This window comes from Lycium ferocissimum, chromosome 11 (assembly GCF_029784015.1).
Source record: "Lycium ferocissimum isolate CSIRO_LF1 chromosome 11, AGI_CSIRO_Lferr_CH_V1, whole genome shotgun sequence".
Taxonomy (NCBI): domain Eukaryota; kingdom Viridiplantae; phylum Streptophyta; class Magnoliopsida; order Solanales; family Solanaceae; genus Lycium; species Lycium ferocissimum.
In genome coordinates, this window is record NC_081352.1 from 53,568,604 (window position 1) to 53,584,687 (window position 16,084).

At 36.6% G+C, this 16,084-nt stretch overlaps 1 protein-coding gene across 4 annotated transcripts; it reads left to right on the forward strand.

Moving 5' to 3' along the window:
- Nucleotides 1-6,610: 6,610 nt before the first annotated feature.
- Nucleotides 6,611-15,829, forward strand: LOC132037225 (DEAD-box ATP-dependent RNA helicase 17). 4 transcript variants are annotated; one of them, XM_059427713.1, is made up of 10 exons: nt 6,611-6,901; nt 7,539-7,611; nt 7,742-7,851; nt 8,710-8,853; nt 11,032-11,140; nt 11,228-11,583; nt 11,693-11,766; nt 11,906-12,210; nt 12,550-12,796; nt 15,074-15,829. In XM_059427713.1, exons 1-10 carry the CDS (start codon nt 6,754-6,756, stop codon nt 15,317-15,319), a joined length of 1,812 nt encoding a protein of 603 aa, XP_059283696.1. In that variant the 5' UTR covers nt 6,611-6,753; the 3' UTR covers nt 15,320-15,829. The 4 variants fall into 4 exon arrangements, with proteins under 4 accessions (XP_059283696.1, XP_059283697.1, XP_059283699.1 ...); XM_059427715.1 differs by having other exon boundaries at nt 6,834-6,901; nt 8,748-8,853; XM_059427714.1 differs by lacking the exon at nt 7,539-7,611 and having other exon boundaries at nt 6,728-6,901.
- Nucleotides 15,830-16,084: the final 255 nt, after the last annotated feature.

Consider the following 16,084-nt stretch of genomic DNA (forward strand, 5'->3'; position numbering starts at 1 on the left):
ATTGATAAAGAAAGGCAATTGTTAGCTCAACTAGAAGATTGGTCTAATCTGCAGGAGAGAGTGCTTAGGCAAAGATCTAGAGCCACCTGGATTTCCTATGGTGACTCAAATTCAAAGTTCTTCCATGCCTTTATGAAAGCAAGGCAAGCCAGGAATAAGGTAGGAGTTATATATAGTGATGTTGGTGTCATGGTAACTGATCCTGAGCAGATCCAACTTGAATTTGTGAAGTTCTTTGAGCAGTTGTTGGGAACAAATTTTGTTGAACTGCCTTGTATCAATATTAACATTGCAAGGGATGGATCATGTCTTACACAAGATCACCAGAGATAGCTACTTCAGGAATATACCAAGGAGGAGGTAGATAGCATTAAAAAATTTACCTCATGATAAGTCCCCTGGCATTGATGGTTTTCCAGTGGAATTCTTTAAAACCCACTGGAATACTGTTGGTGATGAGGTCATAGAAGCAGTACTTCAGTTTTTTGCAAATGGAAAACTGTTGACTGGTATAAACTGCACAACAGTGACATTGGTGCCCAAGGTTCCTAATGCAACTTATGTCAAAGAGTTCAGGCCAATAGCTTGTTGTACAACAGTCTACAAGTTAATTGCTAAGGTGTTGACCTCTAGACTTAAACTTGTGGTAGACTATTTGGTAGGGCCTTCACAGTCAACATTTATAGAAGGGAGGAGCATCCTTGATAATGTGATAATAGCTCATGAACTAGTCAAAGGGTATTCCAGGCAAGGAGTATCTCCCAGATGCATACGACCCAGTTGAATGGGGATTTCTTAAAATGGTATTAATAGAGTTTGGTTTGCCTCTACAATTTTTAAATTTAGTGATGGAGTGTGTGACTGTTGTTCCATATGCTCTGATTATCAATGGTGGTGTTACTCCTACTTTCAAAGCAAAAAAAAGACTAAGACAACAGTTGAGACATGTTCCAAATTTCAATTACCACCTTAGATGCGAGAGGCTACAAATAGTCCATATTTGTTTTGCAGATGATATTTTGTTATGTTGCAGAGCCGATTAGGGGTCAATACAATTGATGATGCAAGATTTTGAGCATTTCTCTCAAGTCCCAGGCTTAAAAGCCAACCTGGAGAAAAGTTCATTATATTTGGCTGGTGTGGAACAGAGCTTTAAAGATCAAATTCTGGCAGATATGCACTTCTCAAAGGGTGAAATTCCCTTTAGATTTTTGGGAGTGCCTCTTTCATCAAAGAAACTTAGTATTCAACAGTGTATGCCTCTTGTAGAGAAGATGATTGCCAGGGTAAAGTGTTGGACAACAAAATTCTTGTCATATAGTGGGAGACTGCAGTTAATTAAAAGTGTGTTGTTTGAAATGCAAACCTACTGGGCACAAGTTTTTCTCCTTCCTAAGAAGATCACTGAACTGGTCACAAGTATTTGTAGGACTTTTCTATGGACAGGCATGCTAAGGCATCAAAGAAAGCTTTAATTGATTGGGAGAGAGTGTGTTTACCAAGGTCAGAAGGGGGACTAAATATTATTGATGTGTATAAATGGAATAAGGCAGCTATCTGGAAGTTACTATGGTCCCTAGCTTCAAAGAAGGAGGCCCTATGGATAAAATGGGTACATACCTTTTACATAAAAAAAAAAATAGGGACACCATTGATATGGCAACTCCAAAACAGGCAAGTTGGATTGTGAGAAAGTTGTTTGATGCAAGGAAATGGCTGAACAATGGTTCCCAGTTAGCACAGTTACAAAGCTATTGCATAGGAGGGATATTCAGCATAAAAAGGGCTTACATATCATTTATTCCGCACTGTCCTAAGGTGCCATGGAAGAGTATTACCACAGGGTCAGGGCCTTTACCAAGACATCAGTTTATTACCTGGCTGGCTATTAATGGGCGACTAGCAACTGTGGACAGACTTGCAAAATGGGGAATCAATTTCTCCAAAAATTGTGTCCTGTGTAATGGAGGGGAAAATGAATCATTGGAACATCTTTTCTTTAACTGTTTATATGCCCAACAAATATGGAAATCCTTATTAAAATTGGTAAGGGAAGACAAAATAATCACTAGTTAGAATACAGAGGTTGCGTGGATGGCTAAACGGGTGAAGAATAATGGAGTAAAGGCAAACATTTTGAAGTTCTTATTCTCAGCATCAATATATCATATTTGGAGCGAGCAGAATGACTAAAGATTTCAAAGACAGTTCGAGAGATCGCATGGTTAGAGTCCGAGAGATCGTGGTCCAATTACACCTCAGAGTCACTCAACAATAGAGATGAAAAAAGATATTAGGACAGTTAAACAGTTATCCTAGCTAGCTTTATATTATTTGCTGTTTGCTGTTTTAGTGTAGCAAGAGACTATTTTTGAGGACCAGTTCTAGAGTACAAAGAACTGGCAGCTTTGTAAATATTTACTTGGTTGAAATAAAATTTTCCCACTTCGACCAAAAAGAAGCATTCTTTATTCCCCAAATTATACAACTTAATTAGGCAACATAGCAGATTTTAGAAGTTTCTACTTAAGAAGTTGGCATAATTATGATGCAGATTAAAAAGAGTGAAAATGTTTTCGAAAAGGAAGTTCATATTCTGGTGTTTGGTTCGCATAAAATATTTTCCAATAAAACATTTTTTACCATTCGGTGTTGGGTATGTACTTTAGGGTCTGGACTAATTTTGATTTGTGCCCCGTAAAGTTCATTAAAAAGGAAAACAATATATGAGTCCGGAACCTAAATGCCCCAAGAACAAAGGGAAGGAACCAAAATACCCCAACAAAAGAAAAAGTTACAAAAGTACCTTTAAAGCAGGAAATTGCTGAGTTAAAGGACTTAACTGTAACGGCTCAGTTAAGTCCTTTAATGCAACAATTTCCTGTGCCAAAGGTCATCCTTTAACGCATATAATTCCTGCGTTAAAGGAGGTGTTCTAAAATTTCCAACACTTAGTCTTCATTGATCTTCTATATTTTCACTCTTTTTACATACTTTGGTCAAAGATTAGTCATGTCTAAAGACTTCAGAACGTCAATATTTTATATAGAACACGTTTTTTTTTTTGTGCGAACAATAATGTAGGCTCAATATATCAAGAATACCTAAAAGTTTGGGTCGTCGTTTTAGGGGTTGTAAAGTGCCCGAAGTTTTGTTTGGAAACTTGTTATCATTAGGTTTAAGTGTTTTATATTTTAATTTTTAGATTTAAGCATGTTATTTTTAGTTAATGCATAACTTTATTTCGAATATGTCGAATTATTTTTTTAATAATTAATTTAGGATGTCACACGAGTTAGTAATAAACGATAATAATGTTAACTGAATTGGTTCGTTATTACTTTAATTGTAGTTGGAATAATAATTAATTAGCAATTGTTAATTAGTTTTAATAATTAAATAGTAATAGTTAATCCTTAATTTGCAATTGAACATCATTAATACAATTTCCCGATAAATTAAAGGATTAGTTAGTTAACATAATTTCCCGATAAAGGATTAGTTAGTTAACATAATTTCCCGATAAAGGATTAGTTAGTTAACATAATTTCCCGATAAAGGATTACTTAGTTAACATAATTTCCCGATAAAGGATTACTTAGTTAACTTAATTTCCCGATAAAGGATTACTTAGTTAACATAATTTCTCGTTAAATAAATTATATATTTAATATAAACTATTATTTTATTTATTAATTAATTAAGTAATTTTTAATTAGATATAATTATTCATAAAATTAATTATGGAGGTCAGGCTGCCTAGGTACGGGCTAAAAAAGACAGCATCCTATCTCACACCCATAACTGAAAGTGATATTAAAAAAAATGTGATTTTTTAGTCGTCATTTCAAGAGGTATATTTAGAATAAAGGAACACACACTTAAATATATTACCTGGAGGAGGGCAAAAATTCCACCGATATCACTACTCTCGTCAATAGACGCTCGACATAGACATCGGTAGTGGAACGCCAAAATAGCACCGCCCCAGCTGTAGCCTTCCAAGCGGTCCAGATCGTCCAAAAAGATCAAATACTTTAAGCTCACGTGGGAACCCAACGTGTTCGGGAACATGATGCCCCCGAATATGATCAGCAAATAGAGAGGGGCACGACAATCAATAATCTCTTGATCAGAGCCGTCTAGAATAGACTTCGCCAAAGTCACGTCACGCAAGTGATCGTACAGGGCAGATACTGACATTCAACTATGTCCCGAGATATGACCAGGCTAAGGCACGAATCTGGTGAGCCTAGTCAACTCCGCCCACCATGTCATAACCTGAGGCTCAACCCCATTATATAATGGGGCTCCATCTACCCCCTATCTCAAACATGACCTCCACATCCTGAAGCGTGATCGTGGCCTCACCAGTGGCCACATCCCGATCATGCTATACCCGACCAACAGAGACGCAACAATAGATGTCGTCCCAATAAAGTATCTCTAAGATGTGGGAATGTGGGGGGTGGTCTTGTAAAAGCTACCACGCATTTTCCATCCTACGGGGATGGATCAATGCCCCCATATGTGTCCGCGAAATCCATAATAGCTCGGACCTACGATTACTCTGTAGATACGTACTGATCTATCGATGGGCCCCTGGTGAACATTGGGATCCATGGAGGTGTCGTATCTGTACAAACAACGTTTAAATTATTGATTATTCTTGAAATTACAAGACCTAAATCAGGTTTTTTTTCAAATCTTTTAGGTTAGTATAAAGAGGTTTAGTTTATCTTTCGTTATTCATTTTATGATAAGTTTGAAGTTTATCTTTTATTAAAATTTGTGAATTATGAGAATTATATTGTTGAGCGTAGATGGCACATGCGATTCACATGTAGAGGTCTGGCCTTCGCATGTCAAGCCTAAGATTTCCGGGAGGTCTACCGCATATCGAGCCTAAGATTTTCGGGAGGTCTACCGCATGTCGACTTGCAGCCCCATATGGAATGAGCGGGCTGCATGTTGATCTTTAGATTGATGCCTTTTCAGTATCTTCAACAAACGGTTGGAGATACGGTCCGTATGTGAAATGTGTGCCCTTATCTTGCCTCCGTATATCAAACTTCTGAGAGATAAGTATGCAGGACTTCCATCAGACATTTAGGATACGGTCCGTATGTTTAATCTGTGATCCGCATCTCAACTCCACATGTCAAACTCCAAAGTGTTGAGTCTTTGGACTTCTTAAAACCTTCACCGTACGCCGGACATGCGGTTCACATGTGAGATCTACAGTCCGCATGTGGCGTCCGTATGTCAGCCTTCAGGTGTCTTCAACTCAGCTTCCACTTTTATTTCACGTATGTCCCGCATGTCAGTTGTACGGTCAGTATATCAACAAAATCTTGGCATTTTGTGCATTTTTCCTTGTTTTTGTCATTTAGTCCCGAAATTCGTACATCATAACAAATAACATAAGAAACAACATAAAATATGCTTAAAGAAAAATAAAAACTCATGCAAAATACGTCAAACATGCCGTAATTCCACGACACATAATTAATAGTGCAGAAGACACTGTGCCAACATCAGAGTCACTGATGGTTGTTTCTCAAATGTCCCCCGAAATATAATTTTAGTATGTGACCGTTTACCTTAAACTTGCCTCCTCCATTAATTTGCTCAATTTTAATTCTTCGGTATGGAGTGACAAGTGTAACATTACAAGGACCCATCCACTTGGATATCACTATTTTTTGAAAATAATTTAAGTTTGCTGTTTTTAAAAAGTATTTGATCTCTAATTTTGAAACATTTTTGGGTCAATTTGTCATGCTATTTTTATGTTTTTTCTTTAATTTTATTTGCAATTTCACAAGCTTCTAGACTCGGTCTTTAGGGGAATACACATTCGTTAAGCTGAGGTGTCTGGAAGATGAATAAGAAAATTGAGTTGTCTATTTGATGAGAAGATGATAAAAATGGTTCTTTGGGTTTGAGTATAGGTTCAAAATAGTTTCTTAAGTATGCACCGAATAGTTTTGGTCCTTTAAGTTTGTCAAAAGTTAACACTTTTAGTCTCCGTCAAATGCTTACCGAGTTAGATTTAACAGGAATAATGAAAGAAAAGTTTTAACCATAGATATCAAGAAAGTCCTATCAAATTCTAAAATATGCAACACAAAAAACTGCACTACCCACTAAAAAGATACTTCCTCCATTGTTAATTTGTGTGAACCTATTTGACAAGACGCGGAGATTAAGAAAGAACAAAAGACTTTTTAAACTTGGGGTGTCAGATGAGTCACATATATTTTGTTTGACTATAAATCATTGCATAAAAGTAAATTTGTTTTTAATATAGAAAGGGGTAATTCTTATTGACACTGACTAATAAAAAAATAGGTTCACATAAACAAAGACAATATAAAATATTACAAAAATTACACCTTAAAAATTGCACCAAATTTTTGAAATAAATCAAAAATAGCAGAAACTACAAAAGATGTACCTCTAAGTGCTCGTTCCTGCTTTTCATAATCCCGGTCAATTCTAGCGGACAAAGTTAGGTAAATATTTAATGAAGACTAGAAACGCTACCTTTTGGCAAAATTTAAAAGACCAAAAACTGTTTAGTATACTTAAAAGGACTGTTTCAAATCTACACTCAAACATGAGGGACCATTTTTGTCATTTTCTCTGTGTTTGACAGTTCATTCTATGTTCGAGGGAATACCTAGGCACTTGGCCATCTTCAATTGAATACTAAAACCCTACTTCTCAACTTTTGAAGTGAAAGAAACAATGGAGCTAAACCTTAACAAGAGAAAAAAACAAAAGACTGATAATACCACCGCCAACAACAAACAAACAAAGAGTAACTCTGAGGTTTTCGCTTCTTGCTCTTTTGCAAGTCTTGGTCTTCACCCTACCTTATGCGACCACCTCAAAGGTTTTTCTCTTATACAATCTCTTCTATTTATATACTCTAGCTGTCCCAGTTTATGTGATATAGTTCGAATTTCGTGAAATCGGACATGCAATCTTTAAGTTTTTTTTTTTTTTTTTTTTTTTTTAAAAAGTTTACATATTTAGAAACTACATAGTAAAAAGTACTGCAGTATAAGTCACAATAATTAACAATTTAAAATATTTAAAGGGCATACGAATGAATCGCGGTAAAAGATTTTCTTATTTTGGCCCTGGAAATCATAAATTGGGACACAGAGAGTATATTGTAGCTGGAATTATTAAAAAATGGGAAAATTACGTCTATATTTATTTTTGAAAATATTTACGCCACGTAGCTCGTACTTTGAGTTTGTTACCCGATTTAGCTCATATTTGTGTATAAAAACCTTTTATACATTATTATACACTTTATACAAGGTTGATACATTATGTATATTGCTTTTGCCCCCAGGTATAATGTTGTATAATATTGTATATTGGGCTACGTGGCGTAATAATTTTCAAAAGCTGTATGTTTTTGATAATTTCCCTTAAAATTTGCATCTTCTTCATGTTAAGTTCGGGAAGAAAGAAGCTTGTGTAGTCTAGGATTTATTTTAATGTGTATTTGATAACAGAGAGGCTTGGATTCGAGGGTCCGACTCTTGTTCAGGCTCAAGCAATTCCTGTTATTCTCTCCGGTCGACATGTGTAATTTCTCTACCCTTTTATGATTTTTATTCAATTTTTGTATTATGGATGTGTTGGTATTTGGATTTATAGTTTTGCGTTGTTAATGTTCAGAATTGATTTTTGGTTTATTGTTAATGAATGGTGACAGACTAGTGAATGCGGCTACTGGAACGGGGAAAACTGTGGCTTATTTGGCTCCAGTTATTCATGAGCTGCAGAAGAGTGATCCCAGGATTCAGCGGTCTGATGGTACTTTTGGTACGTGTCATTTTAATTGTGTTGGTTCCACATGATATCTTTTTGCTTAGATTCAGAATCCGTGTTGAGGAAAGCTGGAAAGGCGTCTATCTAATAATGTACTATCTGTGGTTATCGTCTATCTAATAATGTACTATCCATGGTTATCTTTTATGAGAATCTGCAGTTACCTGTAGTAAAAATGATCTTGTGGTGTTTTTCTATAACTAACAGTGTGTTCGGTATGAAGGAAAATGTTTGCTTAGAAAGTATTTTCTAGGAAAATAATTGGGTTTCTTACTTATTTTCCTGTGTTCAGTATGTAAGTAAAATATATTATGCTAAAAGCATTTGTATATAATCTAGATAAATACTACGGGCGGTGGAGGTGGGCTAGGGGTTTGGGGTGGTGGGATGGGGGCTACAAGGGTGGGGATGAAGATGAGGTGGGGAGGACACAATCAATGTGGAATATCACTTGTGGAACTTGTTTTCCCTACTTCTATTAGGGAAGTCATTTTCCTCATTCTTAAGGAACTTGTTTTTTCTAGAGAAAATGTTTTCCAAAATTTTTGACCAACCGAACATGAGAAATTTGGAAAACATTTTCCTCCATACCCAACACACCCTAAAAGTGTTCCCAACAAGTCACCAGAGATATGCTTCCAATTTTGAGGTTAAAAAGACAAAGAAAAGCTAGTTCTTTATTGAATCTTAAAACAAAAATGTGATTCTCATTATTAGAATAGTTTTGAGTGGTATTTAGGTTAAAGCAAGTCTTTTTCTTTATAATAGGTATAAGACAATCAGCTACCTACGTTTTATTTCTCTTGTAAACTTTGGTAATTTAATTCGATGTAACTGATTTATTTGGGATAGCGTTGGTTCTTGTGCCAACGCATGAATTATGCATGCAGGTATATGAGATCTTGCAAAAGTTGTTGCACCGTTTTCACTGGATTGTTCCTGGATATATTATGGGAGGGGAAAGCAGGTCCAAAGAGAAAGCAAGATTGCGAAAAGGTAGGTGCATTTTGGTCCCTTTTATTTCTTGCCCTTGTAAATGAAAGTAGGTCGCGTTTTTAGACAAAAAACTTCTCATTACAGGGACTTGAAAGAGTTCCTAAGATGGATTAGTGGTGTATTTTCAAAAGGAATTTTATTTACTATAGCTTTTAGGCAGCTAACAACTAAGCCACTAATCATACAACTCATAAATAAAGTCGGTTACTTTGTCCAAATTAGATTCTATATTGCTCACATATGTTAGCTATAGTTACGGAGGGCTTTCTCCACATTTCCAGTGCTTTGTATAACGTTGGAAGTACATTGCATTGTTACCTCTGCTCTTGAGATGCTAAATGCTGGTTGGTTTGGTTCATCGGTGTTACTTTTATAACTCAAAGTCAGGTTGCTTCTTATTGTAGGAAGATTTTTATGTTGCGTATATTCTAGCCATTTTCTTAAGTAATGCTGAAATTGGTGCTGACGAGGAGAAGTTTACAGTTCCATAGTGGTTGCTAGGATTTCCTTTTTGACCAGCGCCAGATTGCACACCTTTTATTCTTTTTAAAGGTATCCAATTTTGCATATCAATTGCATAAGGGTTTCAGATGGATTTACAATGGCCCTAAACTGCTTTAGTAATCGTTTTTAAGATATAGGTTGGATGTTTTCATTCATATGGTAGTTGCCAAATTTTACAAGTCTATTTTATAACTTGTAAGTCTAGTGTGACACTCTCTTGGCTCTAGGGCCTCTCTTCATCCTATGAGTTACTTTCTCCGCTCCGAGCCAGATAATAACTGCTCTTTCTACTCTATGCTCTCTACGCCCAATACTTAGCCCGTCAAGGAAGTATTTTTGCTCCACCTCACATTTCAGTTTGTTTGTTGCTTTAGGCTCCTAAAAAACTAATTGAATATACAAAAGATAGGACCGTGAAATAGAAAACATTTCGGCTCACTTGTAAACCGTAGATTAGGTTGCACGTAAGGACGCTCCCGGATGTTAGTGATATGCAATGTTTTACAATTGTATAGGAACTTTGAAGTTGGTTTATAATGGTTCTGGACTATTCCAAGCGTGGCATTCAGTTTTGGATTGAACATTCAGAAACACCCACCGGTTCTCTTCTCTCCTTACGATGGTGTCCCGTCTTCCTTGCTATTATGGTTTTATGGTGGTTTTCTTTGTTCTTTTGAAACCGTTCTTGTTCAGAACAAATTGCGTGTATTTCACTCTAAAACTGGTATTTTGGAAGCACAAGTGATTGTGATGAATGTAACTGTTGATGCCACTCAGAGAGTTTGTTAGCCATTAAACCACAGGGGAGATGGAATTTTCTGGTGTAGGCTATGACTTTAATACGACATGAAGATCAAAGATGTGGTGAAGAAACATATACTTTATTTCCTTACCCCATCGTTAACGAAAAGAATGGGAGTGGTGGATGACTAGTCATTATTAGCACCCCCACAAAGCTGTCTCTCATTCCAGAAATTCCCGTGCTACTACACTCAGAAGCTACACTAGGGATTGTATCCTGTATATTGTCTCCAGGCTAATTTGGAAACAAGTGGAATAGTCCAAGTCCATTATAAATTGATTTTTTGATAACCGTGGTGTCCGGGCCAGCTTGCGCGCACCTTGATTAATTCCACGGGAAATTTGCCACCTCCCACCAGCAACAACCAACAGGTACCAGGTAACTCTGTCCGCCAAGGCTAGAACAAATGAGAAGAAATCACCTAGTGTTTTTGTCTCTGGAAATTGAACCCGAGACCTCATGGTGCTCAACCCACTTCATTGACCACTAGGCCACACCTTTGGGTGCATTATAAATCCATTTGAAAACAATTATACAAGGTATTTTGGGCATTATGTATCTCTAGCATTTCTTTTTGTGAACTGATGGTTTTTATTTTCTGACCCTCATATATAGAAGTATTTTCTCTATCCTAGTTCTTTTACTTCATATCCATACAGCCTATGCTACTTTCTTTAGCTTTCGCATGTTGAACAGTCTCTTTCATCTCCTTTCTCATGCAAGTCACTTGAACTTCTCTGTTCTGTGCCTTTTGGGGCTTACTGTATGGTGTATGCTATAAATCAGAGTTGTCTGTAGTAATCATCCTGGAGAGTTTTTCTCTTCTTGGCTTGGAAGCATTTTAAAAGCCTCATCATAGTGCTCATTTCTAGGTATATCTATTCTTGTTGCAACTCCTGGACGTCTTTTGGATCACCTAAAAAACACATCATCATTCTTGTACACAAACCTGCGCTGGATAATTTTTGATGAAGCTGACAGGTATATTTATGTTTTTGCTCTCAATGGACATGCTCTTTGACTAAATTCATATCTTTAATCCCTCAATTTTGCATATGTGCTTTATAGAATTCTGGAGCTTGGATATGGTAAAGAGATTGAAGACATACTTAATGTTCTGGGTTCAAAACAACAAAAAACTGTTGGCAAGGGTAACACAACTTCACAGATTTGTGAGGTTCAGAGGCAAAATTTGCTGTTATCAGCTACATTAAATGAGAAAGTGAATCACCTTGCGAAAATTAGTTTAGAAAACCCAGTGATGGTTGGGCTTGACAAGAAAATAGAGCTACAGTTGACTCATCAAGACGTGGAACCAATGGAATTTAATGGAAATGATATATTAGGAAAAGAGGGCAACCCACTGAATTCCTCAACTGAGGAATATAAGCTTCCGGCTCAGTTACTTCAGAGATATATAAAAGGTATGATTAGGAATTATATATTCAGGACTTATTAAAAAAGTTTATATTTGCATATTACCCTGATCACCTGCTGTATGATCATAATATTCATATGGTGTTCTATTTGCAGTCCCCTGTGGTTCTCGGCTTGTAGTGCTTCTTGCAATTCTAAAAGATCTGTTTGAGAAGGAACCTTCCCAGAAGGTAAGGCAATTCCTTATTGCCAAACAAGCAATTTTGACTTGTAAAAATAGTAGACTCATCGTTCACTGGCATCCATCTTGCACATGTTTTACTATCAGAAGTTGAGCAGATTACCAATATACATTTGTGCGTGGTACAGGTTGTGGTGTTTTTCTCAACATGTGATGCTGTAGATTTTCATCATTCATTGGTGAGTGGATTTCAGTGGCACTCTCATCTGCAATCAGATACAGAAGTCAAACAACTGTTTCTGAAATGCAACACGCTTCGGTTACATGGGAATATGAATCATGAGGACCGAAGAGCTACATTCAATGCTTTTAAAACAGAAAAGTCAGCACTTCTGCTATCCACTGATGTTGCTGCTAGGGGCTTGGACTTTCCAAAAGTTAGGTGTATTATACAGTATGATCCTCCAGGAGAGGCAACTGAATATGTGCATCGGTAATCTCTCTCCCCCCCCTTCCTATTTAAACCTTCGATTTAAAAACATTGGTCAGTAATTCACGTTCGGTCCTGAATTTCTTCACTTTTATTTTAAACTTATATGGTGACAGTCGGTAGCCTTTATGTTGTACGTCTTTTGTGGTTGCACGAAGTTCTTCTACCCTCTTCCCCAGGGACCCTAAGTTTCCAAGTTCTATCAAGGAGATCAAATTTCCTTAAGCCATAAGCTAGTCTAAGTCTCGAACACAAATCAACACCTCAATAATTTGTTTTCCGAATTTGAGTAGTATGCTTGCCCTGGAATCATGGATTGATGTGAGTTACATCCTAATGCAGGGTGGGAAGAACCGCCCGCATAGGTGAAAAGGGAGATTCGTTATTGTTCCTACAGCCTGTTGAAACCGATTACTTGCCTGGCTTGGAGAAACATGGGGTGACGCTAACAGAGTATCCCCTTCAGAAACTTTTGGATAGCTTTCCGTTGTTTGGTACCAGGTACCACCCGAAGAATTTTGTTTCAGTAGACACGCATCCCTGGGTGGTTTCTCTGCAGAAAGCTTTGGAATCCTTTACTTCATCAGAGGTATGAGAACTGGTCTTATTAATGTTAAAGTGCTGGGTTTCCTTCTTCATGCATTGTTTAAATTTCATCAGCAGTTGGAAGTCGTTTCATTTTGATGTACCTATCTGCAGTTGGAAGCCAAGTTTCTTAATTGGGAAAAGGGCCTGATTTGCCCCTCTACTTTGGGAAATAGTTCATATTTACCCCTCGTTATACTATCAGTCCACTTATACCCCTGCCGTTAGAATAGTTGCAATATTTACCCCTATATTTAACCCTTATCCACTGTGGCCAATATCGTGGGCCAGGCCTGTCCACTGTGTCCCATTACATTGCCACGTAAGAGGCCATGTCAGCTATCCCAATTAAATGAGTCTTAAAATTAAGAGACCAAATGATGCCCTCTTCTTCACCATTAAAATGCCTTCTGCTTATTAAAATGCCATTAAAATGCCTGCTTGATTCCTGCAGAAACATATATGCGTTTCTTCAAAAAATTTAAAGACCAATGCATTTGAAGGGCAATCCGCACAAAAAAATGAAGGGCAATCCGCAAAAAAAAAAAAAAAATGAAGAGCAAAAATTAAAGACCAGGCATTTGAAGGACAATTCGTGCAATTTCTTCAAGCAGTGCAGCAGATTATAGCACCGGATAAAAGCAAATCATCATCACAGCCCATTTTTCAGATCAATCAAGATCAATAAAACACTTTTTCCTCATTTTTAAGCTAGAATTTGATAAAGAACTTGAACAAAGACTGCAAAATCCTCTTTTTTTCTCCAAATACCTCTTTTTTAAGCTAAAATCTATCAACAAAAACTGCAAAAATCCCTTTTTTCTCCGATTACCTCATTTCTGAGCTAAAAATTGACAAAGAACTTCAACAAAAACTAAAAAAAAAAAAAAAAAAAAAAAAAATTCCCTTTTTTCTCCTATTAACTCATATTTGAGCCTAAGTGCTTCAACAAAAACTTAAAAATCCCTTTTTTCCTCCAATTACCTCAACTTTTAGCTAAAAATTGCTAATGAACTTCAACCAAAAACAAAAAAAAAAAAAAAACTTTTTTCTCCGATTACCTCATTTTTAACCCAAAATTTGCTTCTATGTTTCTGCAGGAAACCATATATGCGTTTGGCCATAGATTGCAAGTATATTTTTGCTTCTGCTGCTACTACTAGAGCTGTTTTCGCAAATACCCACTTTTTAAGGAAGTTTTTGCAGAATTTGAGGGTCAAAAATTAAAGAGCAATCCTAAATAGGGACATTTGTGCCAATGACCCATCTTTAAGAGTTGGGAACCTAAATGACGTGAATAAAAAAGGGCTATGATGATTATATTCTGGGCTAATAATCAATTCTTGAACATGTGGAAGACAGCACTTTAATGGTGAAGAAGAGGGCATCATTTGGTCTCTTAATTTTAAGACTCATTTAATTGGGATTGCTGACATGGCCTCTTACGTGGCAATGTAATGGGACACAGTGGACAGGCCTGGCCCACGATATTGGCCACAGTGGACAAGGGTTAAATATAGGGGTAAATATTGCAACTATTCTAACGACAGGGGTATAAGTGGACTGATAGTATAACGAGGGGTAAATATGAACTATTTCCCAAAGTAGAGGGGTAAATCAGGCCCTTTTCCCTTCTTAATTTCCATGAGATTAAAAAAAAAAAAAATGAGGAGGCTTCTTATATTCTATTATTTTCATCCTTCTGGTTGCTCCTTTGTCTACGCTATTCTATTGCTAGTTGACATTACTACTTCAAGATAACCTAAGGAAATCTAAGATTGAAAACTTGAAATAACAACTTAGAGATGCCTATTTGGCATAAGTGATCTCTTTGAACTTATTCTCTTTAGGGTGAAGCGAGGGTTAGGCTTGTATAATATATTCTCCTATGCGGATGTCTGCTTCTTTTTTCGTTTTTTGTGCAAATGATCTGATTGCTTTAAATGGTTATACTGAAATAGGCTTCCTTTGGTTGAAGACTTAGAGCTCCAGTGGATTTTTGATTTGCTTCGATTTATCTTCCTTTAGTATGATTCATGTCTTAAATTAATTTGTAAGAATTTCCCAAATATCCTGATGGGATTGCAGCACTTTTGGATTGCTCCGCATGCCACCACTAATGTATACTTGTAATGCTTTTTTATGCTTAGAAAGCTGATATTGCTTGATTGTATTTAAAAGTTGCTTTGGTAAAGTGGATACACCTCAAAAATAATACTTAAGAGGACAGAATAAATTTTCATATTCTTCAAATGATTGATTGACTCGTTGATGTTGTCAGTTAAAGATGAAGAAAATGGCGCAGAACGCATTTTGCTCATGGGTTCGTGCATACACTGCCCATCGTGGTGAACTTAAAGGAATTTTTATGGTGAAGAAACTTCACTTGGGGCATGTTGCAAGAAGTTTTGCATTGAGGGAGCAACCATCTTTGGTTAATAAATCCCTCCAAAAACAAACAAAGAAGAGGATGAGAGATCAGAAACATAACAACGTATCAAAAAAGAGGAAAGTCGCTAAAAAATGATGAGTATTGAGGATGTGAAACATTTTTCGTCAGATGAGCTCGCGAAATTGGATAGGACATGTACAACAAGATGTTTCTATCTAGCCATCTCCACTTGTCCTGCCTCTCTACCACTGGAGCAAGTAGTCTGATGAGCTCTTATATATTCAGTTCTGCTGAAGAAGTTAAAGCCAGTACTATTTGCTCTGGCCTTGAGATCTGCTAGCAGCTTGCAAGCCCTTTCTGGTGAGAAATGCATCAGTTTTAAGAAGCAGAGTATCTATGGTCGTTCTTTTTAACATCTGTTTCTATTCTGCTAGTGTAATACTATCAGTCACCTCGTACTACTCTCATTGCGCATCTTGTGTAACATCAAGGAGCAGTTCTAACTCTAAGCAGGTAATCATATTATAGCATTTTAATTATACCAGGAAAAGTTTTGTATACTCTAGGAAGCTTTGTACCCAAACTATTCCAGATTTTCTGAATTGCAGTTTAAGCAGTAATATGATATCTGTATTTATAGGTGTATGCATGGTTTGTGTCCCTTTTTTTGCCTAAAACCAAAATGAGACCAATGCAAATTAACCGAGAGTCTGGAAATTTCATTGTTCATGTTTGTTTGTTTAGGTCTGGCATGATTTGGTTTGATGGTGTAAAATTCATTTTCTCCTTTGATCATTAACTGTTTACGAGTATGAAGTTAATTTCCCATTTTAATTCAACAGTAAGATGAGTATTTGTCACCCAAAATGTCACTGAAATATTTATGAGAGATCCAATTCC